The sequence below is a fragment of the Uloborus diversus genome, chromosome 1 (assembly GCF_026930045.1).
Source record: "Uloborus diversus isolate 005 chromosome 1, Udiv.v.3.1, whole genome shotgun sequence".
Taxonomy (NCBI): domain Eukaryota; kingdom Metazoa; phylum Arthropoda; class Arachnida; order Araneae; family Uloboridae; genus Uloborus; species Uloborus diversus.
This window is the reverse complement of record NC_072731.1, coordinates 180,945,820-180,963,398: the sequence shown is the minus strand read 5'-3', so window position 1 is coordinate 180,963,398 and position 17,579 is coordinate 180,945,820. Positions and strand designations below refer to the sequence as shown.

Genomic DNA, 17,579 nt, shown 5'->3' with positions numbered 1-17,579 from the left:
TAACAGTAATTAAAACCTAACCTTTCAAAGAACTTCCAAATTATCTCCAGAATTTAAAACCTGCGTGTAGAAGAAAATGTTACTGAAAAGAATAAAGTGTGTCATCATAGTGTGTTTTTGTATTTTTGATTTTTGCTGCTATAGGTAACTGACTGACATTTATAAGCAAACCAGTGTGCATTTTGAACTATTTGAAGCAAAATATGTATGAAACAAAAGATTTCCCCTTGGACTGTTGTCTTTTTTAAGCGAATCAAATAGCACAATTCAATTGAATTTGAAAAAATATTTTTGGTTGTTTTATAAAAATTGCTGAAAGCATGGTAGCTGACTAAGATGACACTTTAGAATGTCAGTCAGTTACCATATTTTTAAAGGTTTTATTTATTTATTTATTTATTATTATTATTATTATTTTTTAATTTTTCAAAATGTATTTCCAAAATTCACTTATACCATTAAATTTAGCTTAAAAAATACAATAATCCAGGGGAAAAAATTGCTTGCATAACGTATATTTTGCTTTAAATTTTTTCAAAATACTCACTGTTTTGCTCTTAAAATGTCAGTCACCGATAAAATTCCCTGCTTCAATTTCTGACATGCTTGTACCATCTCATTTTTGGTGTATATTTGAACAATATTAGCTTTAAACTACAACAGCTGTTTCATTAGGAACTAAATCTTGTTAATCATTGTTTGGACCAAACCTAGCTTCATTTCGACTGCAGGCATTTTTTTTTTTTATGTATCTAATTTAAACATGAATGAAACAATTTTGGGATGAAGATCAGAATGACATTTTTGCAGTTGATGAAATAATAATGTTTTCCCTGTTAATGATAAGTTTTGATCTACTTTTTACAAACATGTAATTTTTTGTTTTACCCAAACTTTTTTTTATTAAATTGTATCAAATTCTAAAATGAGATAATGTACAAAAAGCTACAACATCCAAAAAGGCAAGATAATTGGTTTTGATATCACCATTTAGCTTTTCTCACTGTAGACCATCACCCAAACTTTGGGTAACTTTTTGTTAATGTACTCTTTAAGCTTGTCTTTATTTTTACTGCTTGCAGTCAGATTTCTGATTAGCTGAGGCCCTCAACTGTGCTCAATATCTCTCCTGTTCAGATTTCTCTCAGAGTATTATGAACAATGTACCCAAAATCGATGCCTTATCAATTTTAGCTATCCATCACAAAAACTAAGACTGTATGGAAACAGGGAGTGAGAGCTAAGCATATAAACAATCTCAAAGAAATTAATCTTTAAAAAAATGATCATATTTTGGTAGCCCTTTTTCTATTCGTAATGAATATTAAAACTAGTCGAACATAATACTACTTTACTCTGTTATAATTTTTAAATGCCAACCATCATTCATCTTTGATAGATCTAAGAAAGAAAAAGTTTTTAAAACATTAGAGAATTTATTTTTAAAAGAAAGCATGTTGAAAAATATAAGTTTTATTGCATTTTAATGTTTTTACTAGTATTATGTTGATTAACAAAGTTTTCCCATTAATATTTATTTAGGATTTTTTAAGAAAAAGACACTGGAAAGCCATATGAGAATACATGATGATAGAGCACCTTTACAGATACCATCAGCTCGGGGTATGTTTTTTTTTTTTTTTTTTTGTTCTAATACATTTTAGTGATGCGAAAAATATCAGTTCTCGATGGTGGCTCATCCATAATGTGCTACAGAAATGCAACACAAGCATTAACTTGATCCTTCATCTCAGTTAAAGCTGATGGACACAGTTCAATTTAAGAACAGTGACGGATTTACCATATTGGAAATGTCGCAATTGAGAGGGGCACCATGACCAAAGAGGACCCAAAGAAGTTACGAAAATACATGTGATAAATATTTTAAATTGTTCCATAATAGACAAAGGATGCCCCTGAAATGCATTGTAACGGGCCCCAAACTTGGAAATACACAACTGGTTGGGGAAAGGTAGCATTGCCTAAGTTGTGTAGAAGTTCTTTAGATGAGTGGTGAGTAAATTCAAAAGTTTTGAAAAGAGTGCCTAGTTACTTTTACCTACTTTAAGTTTGTGTTACAATTTGTACTAAATCAGTCAAGTGACCAAATTGCATGGTCCATGGTTGTATGCAGTGACCTGAACTGTTATTTGTACCTAAATATGTTAAATCATATTATTGGAATGATTCGTTATATACCAGCATAGATTTTTTTTTTTGTTAATATCAGAAAGCATTGTCCATAATGCTTTTATCTACCTGGCTTTTTTTCGTCATTTTTTTTACCTTACTTTAAATTTTCGATGGTTATGCCAACAATTATTAATAATGTTTAAAACATTCACTTCTTGTTTAAATGTGAAATCAAATTTGGAATGCTGCTGTGAGTAGGTAAACAGCAGTATCTACAGAACTGGGTTTTTGAGGTAACTGACGAAATGCGTTTTGGATTTAATACTAGCAATGAAATGATGGGATTTAACTTTTTTGCACTTTTTTTTCCAACGTAAACCAAATTAACAAGCTTGTTCAACAAAGCTAACGTACAATAAATAACAGAAATGCAAAAAAAAAAAAAAAAAAGAAAGAAAGCTAGCCCTTTACCTGCCCACAGCTGCACCATTAAAGGTAGTCGTAAATTTTCATATTTTTAACGGTTGTGGTCGCATTTACCTCTATTTTGAAAAACTACTCTCAACTCTTATCTCTGAACTTATGGTTTATAAAAGAATTTATCTATAGTTGAGAAAATTAACAAATTGCCCCAAAAATGATACAAAAGTTAATTTTTGCTGCTTTAAGATTGATTCAAAACTAATTTTATCTGCTCAAAAATCTGATACAAGCTGCTTCAGTGCCATGGAAGTATTGCACACTCCTTACATTTCACTTATGAGCATTCTCTCCCCTGAAACTGTAGTAAAATCTTCCTGGTTTGTCTATGAACTTAATGAATGCTGCATGGATTAAAGTGAATTACAAGAAAAATGACATAATGTCTCTTGTTAATTGTTTTAATCATCAAAATTACTTAAATTAAAAAAAAAAAGAAATAGAGAGCTAATAAACATGCATATATGAGTGCTAGTAAGCACAAAACTGCAGTCCTCGACTGGAATTGACTGAGCTGGCAGTGTATTTCGTGTAAATAGAGAGGGTTCTGAACTTGGGGTTTTGCTGACATTTGCAATGTTGAATTCGAAATCCTTTTACTGTATTGAACTAAAGTTAAAACTAGATGTAAAGCTACTTAAAATTAAATTTCACCAAATTCAATAAATATTATCTGAAAATTCAACTAGTTTTCATAAAAATCACCTGAAGAAAAAGAGCTTTTATTCATATCTATTTTGACATGAACTTGAAAAGCTTTACTGTAAAATCAATAACCTTGTGCAATGTTTTATTATATAGGTAGAAAAAGTGTTGGTCACATGATGGGTCGTACTACACATGTTGATATAAATCAACAAGTGGAGGAAATTCAGATAGAACAAGCTGAAGAATCTGTTGATTCTAATCCGACAGAGATGATTCAACTTGTTTGTGCTGGATGCATGAGGCCCTTTGAATCTGAAAATCACTTTCAGGCACATATTTGTACTGGACCACCTAAGTAAGTACTTCCAAAAAGTGTTTTATAATTCATCATTTTTTTTAGTATACTGAGATATTTTAGAATTGGAGAGAACGTTTAAGTTAGGACTGAGTATTTGGACAGGAAAGAAATAGCTTAGTCCTGAATTCCAGATTGCAAAAAAGTAAAGCTGAAAACACATTTATTCAACCCTTGTTTATCGCGGTTAATTTGTTCTAGACTCTGCCGCGGAAAGTGAATTTCCGCGAAATAGGTTTCTTTATTCATAAATTGAATGCGTTCTGCAGGGGTCGAAGTCGTCCTATATATCCTATATTTCCTATATTTTTAGAGTGTCCTATATTTCCTATATTCCTGTTTTTTATCCAATTTATTTCTTTAAAACAACAGTAAATAAACTATCTGACTTCGGATTTGTTGTCGAAAGTACGTGTACAATCGAATTTCAAATTAAAAAACGCAACTCACTAAATCCTGCAACAGGCATCTTCTCTCATTGGCTACAGCTATATGACTTCACTGTAGTGGGTGGAGTTTTGAGAACGAATTCTGAAGTTGACTTTAGAGTTTTGCGTTTGGCAACAGAAGTTTGTTTTGTTTTCCAGCGTGGTTTTTTTTTGGTTTTTGTTTTCGTGGGTATATTTTTGTGTTCAGTGCATTTTCTGATTGGAATGTTCTAATAGCAGGGCTCATAGTCCTCCTATATCTCCTATACTTCTTATATTTTCAAATTTGTCAGATATTCTCCTATATTTCCTATATTTTCTCACTAACTCCTATATTTTCTTCATCGAATGTTAAATTGTACCCAAAAAATGCAAAAACTTTTGATCAATTTTTCTTCTTTCTCCCCTGCACTGTGCATTCTTACATCTTTAATGTTGGCTTTTGTACTAAACTTCTGTTTGAGTATTTTTATGAAATATACAAAATAAATGGTTTTACCTAGGAAATTAGATTTACTTTCAACTTTAAACTTGTTTTCAATTAATTCCTTTTCTTACTATCTCAGTAAGAAAAGTGTCATTTTATAGGATTTTGTCTGTTTTTTTCCAAATTTGTACTTATTTTCTATGTAGATTTTCCGAAGATTTCAGAATTTGTTCTTCTCAGAAATTTTTTTTGGCTCATTTTTTCTATCTACTACGTTACAGTTACAAATTGGAGAGGATAATAGATGGATCTATGCTCCACTTAGGCTCTCTAACACCCCCTTTCGTTTGGCAGATTAGGTAAAATTCACCCTTTATTCATGTGTGTGCATATAAATGCACACATTAACTGTAAGTTGTGGATAATGTTGCTACAGTGAGCGCCAGGTAATTGAATCAGTCACTTTAATGAATCAATTCCTCAAAAGTGAAATGAAATCCTGTTTTAACATCAAAAAATTGCAGAATATTTGAATCAAACTTGCCGCTTAAATGAATCAAGCCTATGAGGCTAACCATTTCCCGAAAACGTGATGCATTAGCGCAGTCTTTTTCCTTTGCCTTCGTTTAGAAAAATTAGTTTCTTTTTCTGTAAATAGTGAAACGATGGGGCGGCAGAGTGTTGCACACCTTTTGTGACGATTTTCTCTTGATATGTCCAACAAAACCAGTGAGACGAGAGAAACATGGAGTTGACTGGACTTTTCAACTTTTCATCGTTAGTGTTAGCATTGAAGCAATGACATACCAATATTGAGAACTATGGTAGATTTATGACATTGAAAAAACGAATGTATAAATTAATTATTACCTAGTTTTAGCAATCAATAAGAGATGTAGTTTCCGAAGTACGTAAGCTAAAATCTGAATTTTATAATTGCTTTTTCATGCTGTTTTGGGAAAAAATTCTTTAAATAATCAGAGAATGGATAATTTGGCAGTATACTTCTTATGATATCATGTTTGACCAAAAATTTAATAAAGTTCTCTGAAATTGTATGGTGAATTCCACGTTTAAAAAAAAAACAGGCACACACAATTTTGCTTAGTTGAATCAAAGTTGTCTTAAACGAACAGGATTAATATAAGTAACCGTGGGTACAAAAATTAATTTACTCTCACTTCTTTGACTCTTTTCATTGCTATGACTTCATGAATTCTGGAATTGTATTTATACTGGATCTCTGTTTTTATATTTTTTTATTGCTCCAAAATACTGGATGCTATTCGTTTTTGAAATTCCTATTGTTTTTCTATCAAACTCCTATATTTTGCTACCAAACTCCTATATATTTTGCTATCTAACTCCTATATTTTTCCTGTTAAACTCCTATATATTATTTTCCTCTTGCTATGAGTCCCGTAATAGTCTTTTTGTAATCTTTTCTTTTTGTGGAATTTTATATAACAAAATATCTGTATATTTGTGCTACAAAGCATTGGTTATTTCCTGTTATAGTCCAGGATCTGAAGGAGGTTGAGCATGCATGGAAAAGCTGACGCAATATTATTTCTGATTATTGTTACAGACACGATGGTGATTATGAAACCACATGTCGTCGCCCCCCTGGGTGGTCGACAACCCCGGGTTAGGGGGGGAAGCAGTGGGGGGAGCCGTTTGCTAAAACTCTCATAACTCGCGAACTATTTGAGATAAAACACTGAAAAAAAGTGGCAATCAACGCAACAAAACAAGGGCTTCATAAAAGCTAAATACAATTATGGACCTATCTTTGTTAGTTTCTGAGTAAAATTCCATTTTTCGCAAACAAGCAAAATTTTTGAATAAAATGCGCAAAATAAACTTCTTTGACCCAAATAAATTCCAAATCTAAATTGTTTGATTTTTTTTCCAAATAAAGTCCTAAATATCATTATTCAGTTTTTTAAAACTATTTAAGTACTGCTAACGCGTTGAAAAACAAAATGACAGTAGCAAGCTCGAACACTATTCGTAGTATAGTTCAGGATCTGAAGGAGGGTTTTGAGCATGCATGGAAGACCTGACGCAAAATTATTTCTGATTAATGTCACGGGCACGAGAGTGGTTATGAAACCACATGTCGTGGCCCTCCTGGGTGGTCGACATCCCCGGCGGAGGGGGGAAAGCAGTGGTGGGAGCCGTTTGCTAAAACACTCATACCTCGCGAACCGTAGGAGGTAAAGCACTAAAAATGTGGCAAAAGATGCAACAGAACAAGGGCTTGAAAAACCTATATATTTATAGTTCTATCTTTGTTGGTTTATAAGTAAAATTCCTTTTTTAGCAGCCATGCAAAAATTTTGAATAAAATACAAAAAGCTTTTTTTCCAAAGATAAGTTCTTTTTTAAAATTATTTAATCGTTTAGGGAATCAATAAAATCTGAAACTTCATCATTCAGTTTGTTTAAAACTACTTAATTATTACCAACATGAGCGTTAAAAATAAAGGTCAAGATTTACGGTCGCCACTCGCCATGTGGCGACTCAGTTTTCAAAATTGGCGACCCCAAAAAATCTCTACAGTCGCCAACTTTTTTGGGGGGTTATTTTTATTTTAGATCCCAAGAAAAGAATTCTACACCACAGATGCATCAGTACAATAAGGATTCACCGATAGAGACCGTACTCCGACTGAATGTTGTTTATTTTACAAAGCTTGCATGTCCTTTCTCACTGCCTGCCCGAATGTTGGTTATTTTACGTTGCTTGAATGTTCCTCTTACGCGATTCAGGCAATGTAAAATAAGCAAAAATACAGTGAATCAGGAAGCCATTTGCACAAGATCAGGGCGTTGGCTCCTTTGTCTTGACTCTGTTTTTCAAGTAATTAGTGTACTATAATCATGATTTCAGGAAGAAATCATTATATTTTAGATTATATTTTAGATAAATTTTGATTATGCTTTCAAAGTAATTACCTTTTCACGTTTTTAGTTTAGTTGCTCAAATTGTATATTAAATTCAAACTTTATTTTTTTACATTGTATTATACACCTGGTATTATACGAAGCTTTTTTTTTTCTTCAGGCCCATTTTAGAACCTGCAGATTATAGGCCGCCCGCCGATAATACACAGGAAAATATGGTTATTAAATTACAGGGTTCGTACGCTCCAGGAAAACCTGGAATTGTCTGGGAAAAATCAGGAAAATTTAAAATTTTGCCTCAAAAAAATTTTTTTTCCAGGAAATTTTGTACCTTGAGTTCTAATCTTCGTTTTTATCGATGTTTCCTGGAAAAAAAATGTAAAAAGTTTTGAGACAAAATGACGCTGGCAATAAAATAAAAAAGGCGAACCAAAAAAAAAAAAAAAAAAAAAAACTTCCGCGGACGCCAATTTTGCCCCTTAATAGTTCTAAATAAAAAAATTCCTAGGGTGAACAGGAATTATGCACAAATTTAACAGGAGAAGAACATTTTCCTTCTTCTAAAGCACAAGCCTGCGGACGGTAGGGTCAATCGAGAAAATCGTTTTTTAATCGAAAAGTCTTTTCAGCTATGAATGAAACGTAGTCGCCATGTTTGGTCATTCATAAGATGGAAGTAGACACGATGCTTAAATGCCTAAGATTCCAAAAACAAAGCAGAATTGGATGTTTTCTTTAACTGTAAACTAATGAAAACAACGCAAAATGTGCTGCAACTTTTTTTTTTTTTTTTAATTTTATTTTAAATATATAATTTTCTTGAGAAATGAAAATTTTTGTTCTTAAAACTTAATCTTATCCTCATTGCCTTGGACGCAAATGTGCTAAAAACTTTTCAACTGAAGTGTAATTTCATGAAGATTTATTATTTTTAAATTGTTTTCATGCTACAAATTATTTCTTAATTTTTTGTCGTAGCCGCCATATTTGGTCATTCCAAAGATGGCAGTACACAAAACTTTTTAAGTGCCTAAGTTTCCGAAAATGGCATTGGATATTTATTACAATGCAAACTATTGATAACAACGCAAAATGTGCCCTTTTTTTCCGGGTAATTCGTAATTATTTTCTGGAAAAATGCGAAATTTTATCTCCAGAACATTTTTTTTATTCTAATTGATTTAGACGCTTATGTGCTGACTTAAAACTGATTATTTTGTCTTATAATTGTACTTTTTGAAGGATAAATTATTATTTATAACTACTTTCATGCTACTAATTCAAAAATCTACTCATTATCTTAAATTTTTTACTTAGTCCCCATATTTGGTCGTTTGCGAGATGGAAGTAGACAAAAATTTACAAAAACATAATTAGATGTTTATCCCAATGTCTATTAAAAGCAATGTCTATTGAAAGTAAATGTGCAAAAAAGAACATTTTTAATTTTAATGCAAGCATCCTTTATATGCAAAAGGAAAAAAAAAAATGATTATTGGCATTGGCTCATGATCGACGGATGTTGACTTTTGTTAGACTGCATTATATGTTATGCACATCGATGCAACAAGTTAATCATATTCATACTGAAAAATAGCTTTGTACTTTGCTCAATATGTTTTGTGTTACATACTAATAGGAAAATAAAAAGAATCGTAAACCAAAAGCGGAGAAAGATTGCTGCTGATTACAGCAAAACGCTAATATGCATGACATATGGCATCAAAGAAACGTTAAAATAAGTTGAAAGTACATTGTTTTTAACAAATAGTAAACAAATGAAAACAATTTTTAACAATTTTTTTTTTTTTTTTTTTTAAACTTGTGACAGAAATTGTTTTTTAAGAATCCAAGTTTTTTTTTTTTTTACAAGTGGAAAAGTTTCAGTTCTTATGCTACTTTGAACAATTTTGACTATTTTGAAAATATTGTTACTTAAATTTAATTTTGAGTGAAGCAAGTAACCTGGAATTTTCTAAAAAAATAACCTGGAAAAGTAAGGGATTTTTTTTTTAACCAAAAGTGTATGAACCCTGTACTTTTTTCAAATTCTTTTTCTAAAACAGTTTTATGTTTTGCTTAAAATCTTGTTCTGAAAGTATGAAAATATTATGCAAATTTTGGCTCTTTAAAAAAAAAAAAAAACACCATTATGTTATGTTTTTTTACATAAATCCTCGAAGGTCGTTCCGACCCTATTTGATTCCCAATTAACTCAAACAGCCTTTATTCTGAAAATCGTCAAAATAGGGAAAAAAATTAATTAATTTAAAACTTAGGCAACTCTTTTTTGACTGTACAAAGCCTCCCCCCCCCCCCCCCCGCACCCCGTTTTATCATTCCTTTGCCATCCAAGTTTTCCCATAAATCCTGTATTTCATCATAAATCCAACATCATTAAAAAAAGAAAGAAAAAAAAATATATTTCTATAATTTATATCTTATATTTCTGCTGTGATGTGGACGGTAATACTCGCGATCGATTAGGAATACGTTCCATTGAAAATCGTTTAAACAACGGGGGCTAGTTTCTATTTATTCGAATAACAGTTGTAATTTTTTAATCTTCAATCGCATCAGATTAAAATATAAGCCAAATAGCCAGTCCGTTGATTGTTTTCCCTTCATAATCATCCTAACATGGCGACGCTGCGCATGAAACGTAGTCGCCATGTTTGGTCATACTCTTAGTTCAAATAATGCAAAAAGAATGATTTTTTTTTTTTTTTTGGAAGATATTCTTGGTAAATGCCAAATGGTATATTACTGGAGGAGGTTTATAGTTAAATATTTTTATGCCAATTTTTTTTTTTTTCACTGTGGGACCATGGTACTGTGTACACTACTTTGTTTTTGGCTTAATGATTTTTTTTTCTTATGAAACTTTAAATGAGTGGAATGAACCATTTGCTTCAGGAGCTCCTAACCTTCACCCTATGCCTCTTATATTTCCATGATTAATATAATTCATATTTCTTGTTAGCATTCCTTTAGCATCACTTTCATAATATTTGTTTCAAAAAATACAAATTGAAATCCCCCCCTTCCCCACCCCCATTCTTGTACTACAGCGCTGTTTTCAAAACCTGGTAAAACTGGTGGCCACCAAGCTTTTTGGGCCTAGTGGCCATTGGCCACTTGAAAATTTTCTGAACCTTGAGGTCTAGTTAAAAAGCGAAATAGAAAATGCAAGCACCGCCTAAGTTAGCGCATTGAATAAAACGACAGTATGCTAAGGAGAAAAAAATAGCCTTATTATCCTTATGACGAACTATTCATTCTTCAGTTTACAAACTTATTCTAATTGCAAAATATTCAATTATGACTTTAATTTTGTTATATACTGCTTTAAATTTGAGAGGAACTAGGGAACCAGGCCCATGGTAGTTTCAATTCAAATATAATTTTAATTTATTTCTATTAATTTATATTTTCAATTCGTACAAAAGAATATTGAGGGTATTGTTTTGCGGATATTGTTTTTTATAATTTACCCAACAAAGAACAATGATACAAGAAATAATGTTCTAAATAAATATAAAAAATAAGAAGCATCTTTGAGCTTTTATGAAAACGAATATAAATATAAAATTATACACTGGAGTTCTAAAAAAACTAATTAAATAAAATTAGTAAAATAATGCGTATTAAAAAATAATTGCAGAATATCAATATGCATATATAAAGCATTAATATATCAGAAATTCTGAAAGCTGGATCATACTCTTTTTTGTTGACTTGTAATTGTTCTGTTGAATCGTTCTCTTCCGAGTTTTTTGTAGTTTATGGGTTTTTGCTTTAGCCTTAATAGCACAGTACAGCAAGATGAATTATTAATAAAACATTTACAAAATTATTTACAGTTCTTGCCTGCGCAGGGTGGAATTAAACTCCCTGGTAACACTGGTTGCATCATAAGGTGTGGGGTTTTATTGTTTTATTTTCATCCAAGTGAAACCCAAACTTGGTTACATCTAAAGGCACTGCTAAGGTACAGGGGAATTGATTCAATAGTACAGTTGAGCAATGCTTCTTAGCACATGTTGGAAAGAATTGCAGGATTATGGTAGCAAGCTGATATTATATTTATTTCTGATGGAAATGATAAGAAATTATTGTGTAATGGTTGCATTCGCAAGAAATACCTATTTTCTTGACAATTTTTTTATAATACAGCTTCTAACAGTTGAAATTCTGAAGCACTCAGATATTGTTTTAATGATAACTCTAGTGTACAAAAAACAGTTTCCGACTTTTTTGGTAATGTGAAAGCATACTTTTTTGTTCCTATTTTACTTGTTGAATCGCAGTCGGAAAATGCATCAAAAGCTTGTAAAATTTTAGAAGTTTTTTCCGTAAGTGCTCCTGAAGATAGATGCCATCCTAAAGCTCTTTTCCTTTCCACAACACCAGCACATGAAATGGCAACCTCTGTCCTTTAACAAAGATTGCTAATAAGAATTCATTAGTTTCTGATCTGTAAACTATTAGTTACTTTTCCCCTATTTTGCACTGAATCATATGCAGGAAGATGGATTCTGTTGAGTGCTTCGTCATGGTTGGACTCGGGCATTTCAGATAAATTTATTACTTAACTCTCAGATTTTAAATAATATTCATTTTCGTTTTCAGAGTTACCAGACACCACAAGCTGATTGGATGCAGGAATGGATATGTTACATATTACATACTCTGAAATGTACTTTTAAATGTTCTTTTTATTTTCAGGAATGGCTATGACACGAAACCACTGGTTTGGTACATAGTGATTTTTTTTTATAAGCGAAGGAGACTTTCCTGAACTTCTGGTTTTTAAGTTATGAAAACGACAGTGAGATGTACCGATCGTGTTAAGATCCACTCGTGTAGTTTGACTATTGGAGAGAAAATTTTGTAATTTTTCATTTGGAGACCTGCAAAATCTTTGCTGCATTTGAAAGTAGTGTTTGGGACCATTATGGGACCAGAGTCATTCCATCGATAACTTGAACTTTGTTCTTAAAATAGGGTGCTTCTTCTAGAGTTTTGCTTGCAAAAAGTATCATTTTCAATTACATTCACGAAATCGGACCTCTGGCTTTGCTTCAGTAAACCATTCTGATGAACCTAATCTATCATTGGGCGTATTGTATGAGAAAATTTTTTAGATGTACTAATATCACTTTTGAGCTAACGTTTCCCAGGTTAAATGTTTTTTTTGGTTTTCTTTTGCTGTTTTGCAGTCGCTATTGAAGACATTGCCATTGCGAGGACTTCTCTGGATAAGAGACTATTCACATTTTCTTTAATGTTCCACTGAAATTTTGATGTTGCTCATGTGGCAATAGCCTCGCTCACTATGTTTCATAACTCAGATGTAAAATCTGCAAGTGGGTTATCCTGATAGTTTATCCTTTCCGTAATTACTTTTGTACTTGCAAACTTGCATGTTTTAATTTTTTTTTAAAAGTGCCATTGTGACCCATACTAAGCAGCTATAATGCGTTAAACGTTAAATAATTAAGTAATTACTTATCTGAAACATTGTTTTGATAATATTACGAAATAAAAACCGCCAAAACAGGAGAGCCACAAAATTTACTTTGGTTTATGTCAGTCTTCAAGGTACATTCCGCAAACTTTTTTTTTTTTCTTGTGAATTACCTCAAATGCTTTTTGAGCTTGCTTTTATTTCACTTTTCAACGCTTTGATAATAATTAAGTAACTTTAAACAAACTGGATAATGATATTTCAGATTTTATTAGTTCTCTTAACAATTAAAATAATTTTGATAATTCGAAAAAAAAATGCATTATTTTATTCAAAATTTTTGCTTGTTTGCGAAAAATAGAATTTTACTCACAAACTAACAAAGATATGATCATAGTCATATTTAGCTTTTATGAAGCCCTTGTTTTGTTGCGTCGAGTGCCACTTTTTTCAGTGTTTTATTTCAAATAGGTCAAGAGTTATGAGTGTTTTAGCAAACGGCTCCCCCCACTGCTTTCCCCCCTCCCCCAGGGATGTGGACCACCCAGAGGGGCGACGACATGTGGTTTCATAACCACTGTCCGTGCCCGTGACATTAATCAGAAATAATTTTGCGTCAGGTCTTCCATGCATGTTCAAAACCCTCCTTCAGATCCTGAACTATACTACGAATAGTGTTCGAGCTTGCTACTGTCATTTTGTTTTTCAACGCGTTAGCAGTACTTAAATAGTTTTAAAAAACTGAATAATGATATTTAGGACTTTATTTGGAAAAAAAAAATTCAAACAATTTTGATTTGGAATTATTTTGGTGAAAAAAAGTTTATTTTGCTCATTTTATTCCAAAATTTTGCTTGTTTGCGAAAAATGGAATTTTACTCAGAAACCAACAAAGATAGGTCCGTAATCATATTTAGCTTTTATGAAGTCCTTGTTTTGTTGCGTCGATTGCCACTTTTTTCAGTGTTTCATCTCAAATAGTTCGGGAGTTATGAGTGTTTTAGCAAACCGCTCCCCCACTGCTTTCCCCCTCCCCCCGGGGTTGTCGACCACCCAGGGGGGCGACGACATCTGTGTTCATAATCACCATCGTGCCTGTAACAATAATCAGGAATAATATTGCGTCAGCCTTTCCATGCATGCTCAACCCCCTTCAGATCCCGGTCCTCAACACAAAGACGGTTTTTATTTATTTATATAAGCTATGTTTGTGACACTTCTATCCCTGCAAAAATTGTGAGTTGCTGTGTAAATTATCAATAAATTTCACTTTGTTCTTTTTTTTTTTTTTTGTCTACAAATTTCATTTTTTTTCAAAAATTATTCTTTCAACTACAGGAAAGTCATTTCAGGTGTAAGTTATAATTTTGTTTGAGGGTTTTTTTTAAATAAAATAATAATAAAGATAAGAATAAATAAATAATATGTATTATTTCTTTTTTCATAGCAAAACTATTCATATGTGTCCTATATTTGTCCTATATTTTTTGGAAAATGTCCTATATGTGACAAGTCGATCACTTCTACCCCTGGTTCTGTGTAAGAGCATTGAAAACTTTATTTTCAATTGTTTTAAAGCATTTTTGAAAACATAATTACAGCATTATAGATGTGAAATGTAATACTGTTTAGATACCATTACATACGTTTAACATAATATACTGCACAAAATAGAACGGAAAAGAAATGTACGAGGTAATAATTGTGCATTAAACTACACACACACACACACACACAGTTTTTTACACACTACCACTAACCTATGAAAATAATGCAACTTGTTGATCTAAATACAGATGAATCTCTCTCTTTCTCGTTTTTTCCCCTTCTGATGGTAATGATCAAAAGCTAGTAGTTGAACATTATTAACAGAAGGAACTAATTCCCTTGCAATAATACTGTGATGTACACTTGCCAGCGCAGCGTTTGACAGTTGAAAGCATACAGGGATTCCTAACACTCTCTTCACCTTATTTAAACCCTAAACTGGTTCAACTATAGCTTCTCAGAGGAACTTGACTTACTTAGAAGCATATTTTTGATAATGTTTTTAAAGGAAGAACACATCAGAAAAGGCTGATGAACATTTTGAAATAAACACGATAGAATGAAACCCTGAAAGTTGAAGTGCGAAGTGGCAAGGGACGGCTGTATTGCACAAAGTACTATTTATATCTTGTGTTTGATTAGTGAGAATTTGATTATATGTCCTAGGTTTTTTTTTTTAAATTGGATTGTGAGACTTTAGAAACAGAAAATTCATGAAAGCTAATTGTTGGCTTTGAACTGCTTTGAATTCTTGCTTAATAATGTTTGATGTTTACTCAGGGGTGTCCCCCCCCCCCACTAGGAGCATGGGCGCACTTCCCCCAAATATCGTGAAGCCCCTTACTTAGATAAAATTACTCCTCAAAATCCCCCTCTAAAAGCTTCAATGGCATAGCCTGCCCCATGACCCCCCCCCCCCTTTACTTAGGTGGCCATATGTAGTTTACCCAATACAACATCAAATTATTGTCCATATTTTCTTCCTTATTTCTTTTGTCAAATATTTTTAAATTGATTTAATTTTATTTAATCATTTTTTTTTCAGTACTGATAGTCAAGGTCAAGTTGTTGTTACATCTGGACAGTCAGTGTTTGGGGGAGATCATCAAATTATTGTTCAGACTGCTGGCAATGGAGGAGATGCAACCATTGATGCTGATTTAGTCGCCTCTGCACACCAGTCCTTGGCAAGTTCACTTAACTTATCATCTCAAGAATTTGCTGAGCAACTGGCCCGTGCTGTTGCTGAGGCAGCAGGTTCTGGCAATCCCGGTCAAGTTACAGTTTCAATTGCTCCAAATGCAAAAATAGATGAAACTGGAACTGTCTCTGTTAGTATACCTGAATTTGAAGATTCAGCTGGGTCAGCTGTGTTATCAGAAGAAGCAGCCGTGGTGTTTAGTCAAGAAGACAATTCTGATACAATAATAACTGCACAACAATTAGTGAGTGCTGTTGACCAAGCACAACTTCAACAAATACAAGCTAATGAAATAATTCAAGCTGCTGAGCAAGGTGCTGAGTCTATTTTGATTCAAAAAGAAGGCGATGAAAGTCTTATGATTCAGGAAAATTCAGAGTGCACAAGCATACTTGAAAAAGGTGATTCTCAGCATTCTTCTGAACAGTCTGTATTTGCTATTGACAATGAAAATCAACAGGTTCTTGTGTCTGTTGAAGAAAATCTCCCAGTGGAAAGACAAACTAATTTAGATTTCCAAAATGACCAGAGCCAACAAGATGCTGCTGAAGAATTCGTTGCACATATATCGATGGCAAGAAACAAAAATGAGTCTAATGAAGGTGAAACTGCAATAAAATCAGAATTCGAACTTGGACAGCTTGAAGACAATCAAGAAAGTGAACAGATTGTCATGATGGTTGCAGATGAACAGAATGGTGAACCTCAGCAAATCCCTATTCAAATTCCTGGTGACCAATCATATGCGGGCTCAGCCGTCCTCAAAATTCTAACACCTGATGGGAACCAGCAGATGTTAATTATTCCATTGAATTCTAATGAGAATGGAAACACAGTTGTCACATTGCCTCAAGGTTTCACCTTGGGAGGTGAGGATTCTGGAGATGGCAACATCACTTTAGCATTAGATCCAAGTACAATGCCATTAGATGAAAATGGTGAACCACAACAATTCATGTTGCCATTGGATGCGGATGGTCAAGTAAATCTGGAAAGTCTGCTGCAAGGTTCGTCTGTTGACACACTTCAACAGGAATAATTTATTTTGGACTATAGTTTGTTAGATGCTGTAATTTGGCTTAATGTTTGTAATTCGACTATTATGGGATTTGTTTTCATGCATTATTTTTTCTGTATATTAGTTTTCACCTCTGTTGAACTTTTCTCATCTGTTCTATCATCTGTATTTATAATGGAAACCATAACATACTAAAAAAATATTTTGCATTCTTACTCTACCTTACTTGCAATGACTTAAATTTCTGAAATATGTTCTACAACTTTTCTTCATCCTTCTCCCTGTTTTAAAGTATGAAATCATTTGACCTGTGCATTTGTATATATCTATATATTTATATGACATATTTCTCCATCATATTAAAACAGGCATCCTTCCCTTAAGACCTGAACTTATTTATCTTATATAATATTTTGTAAAGCTTTATTTCCACTATAATATGTTTTATCACAACTTGATGCAATGTATTTTACTTCATAATGAAATTCTATGTTTCAATAAATTAAAAAGACTGTAAATATTGTAAAATATCTTGATGTTTTATTTTACCAAGAACATATATGAAAATAGGGATGAAATAAAAAGATTAATTTTAAAATTTGTAATCTAGAAGCTGTTTTTTCCTAGTTTCAATGTATTAACAATGTTAGCTTAACATTATAAAGGCAAAAAATTACTGCAGGCAGTTAAAAAAGACCAGTGTAGACCTTCCCAGTCTTTTTGTTTGTAATCCTTTTGACTTCAGTTATTCTTAGTGATTTTTGATGTTTTTTTTTCTCTCTCAAACTATATTTGCGAGAGGGAATTATGGATTTTGAAGACGTGTTGTAATGGTTCAAATTGCTATTTCTTGCAATTGATCACCCTAAAACAAAGTATTTTATGACAGGTTTGTTTTTGAGTCTTAAATATTTTCAGGGAAGTAAGTAAATATTTTCAGGCAATGTGTTTAACTACTTTT

At 32.4% G+C, this 17,579-nt stretch overlaps 1 protein-coding gene across 1 annotated transcript in view; it reads left to right on the top strand.

The window, feature by feature from the left end:
• LOC129233784 (uncharacterized) overlaps window positions 1-17,179 on the top strand; it is a 92,291-nt gene extending 75,112 nt beyond the window's left edge. The window contains exons 17-19 of the mRNA XM_054867764.1: window positions 1,543-1,623; window positions 3,415-3,616; window positions 15,445-17,179. Coding sequence (XP_054723739.1) covers window positions 1,543-1,623; window positions 3,415-3,616; window positions 15,445-16,639 — 1,478 coding nt within the window. The 3' untranslated portion in view covers window positions 16,640-17,179. The remainder of the gene's footprint in view (window positions 1-1,542; window positions 1,624-3,414; window positions 3,617-15,444) is intronic.
• The last annotated feature ends 400 nt before the right edge of the window (window positions 17,180-17,579 follow it).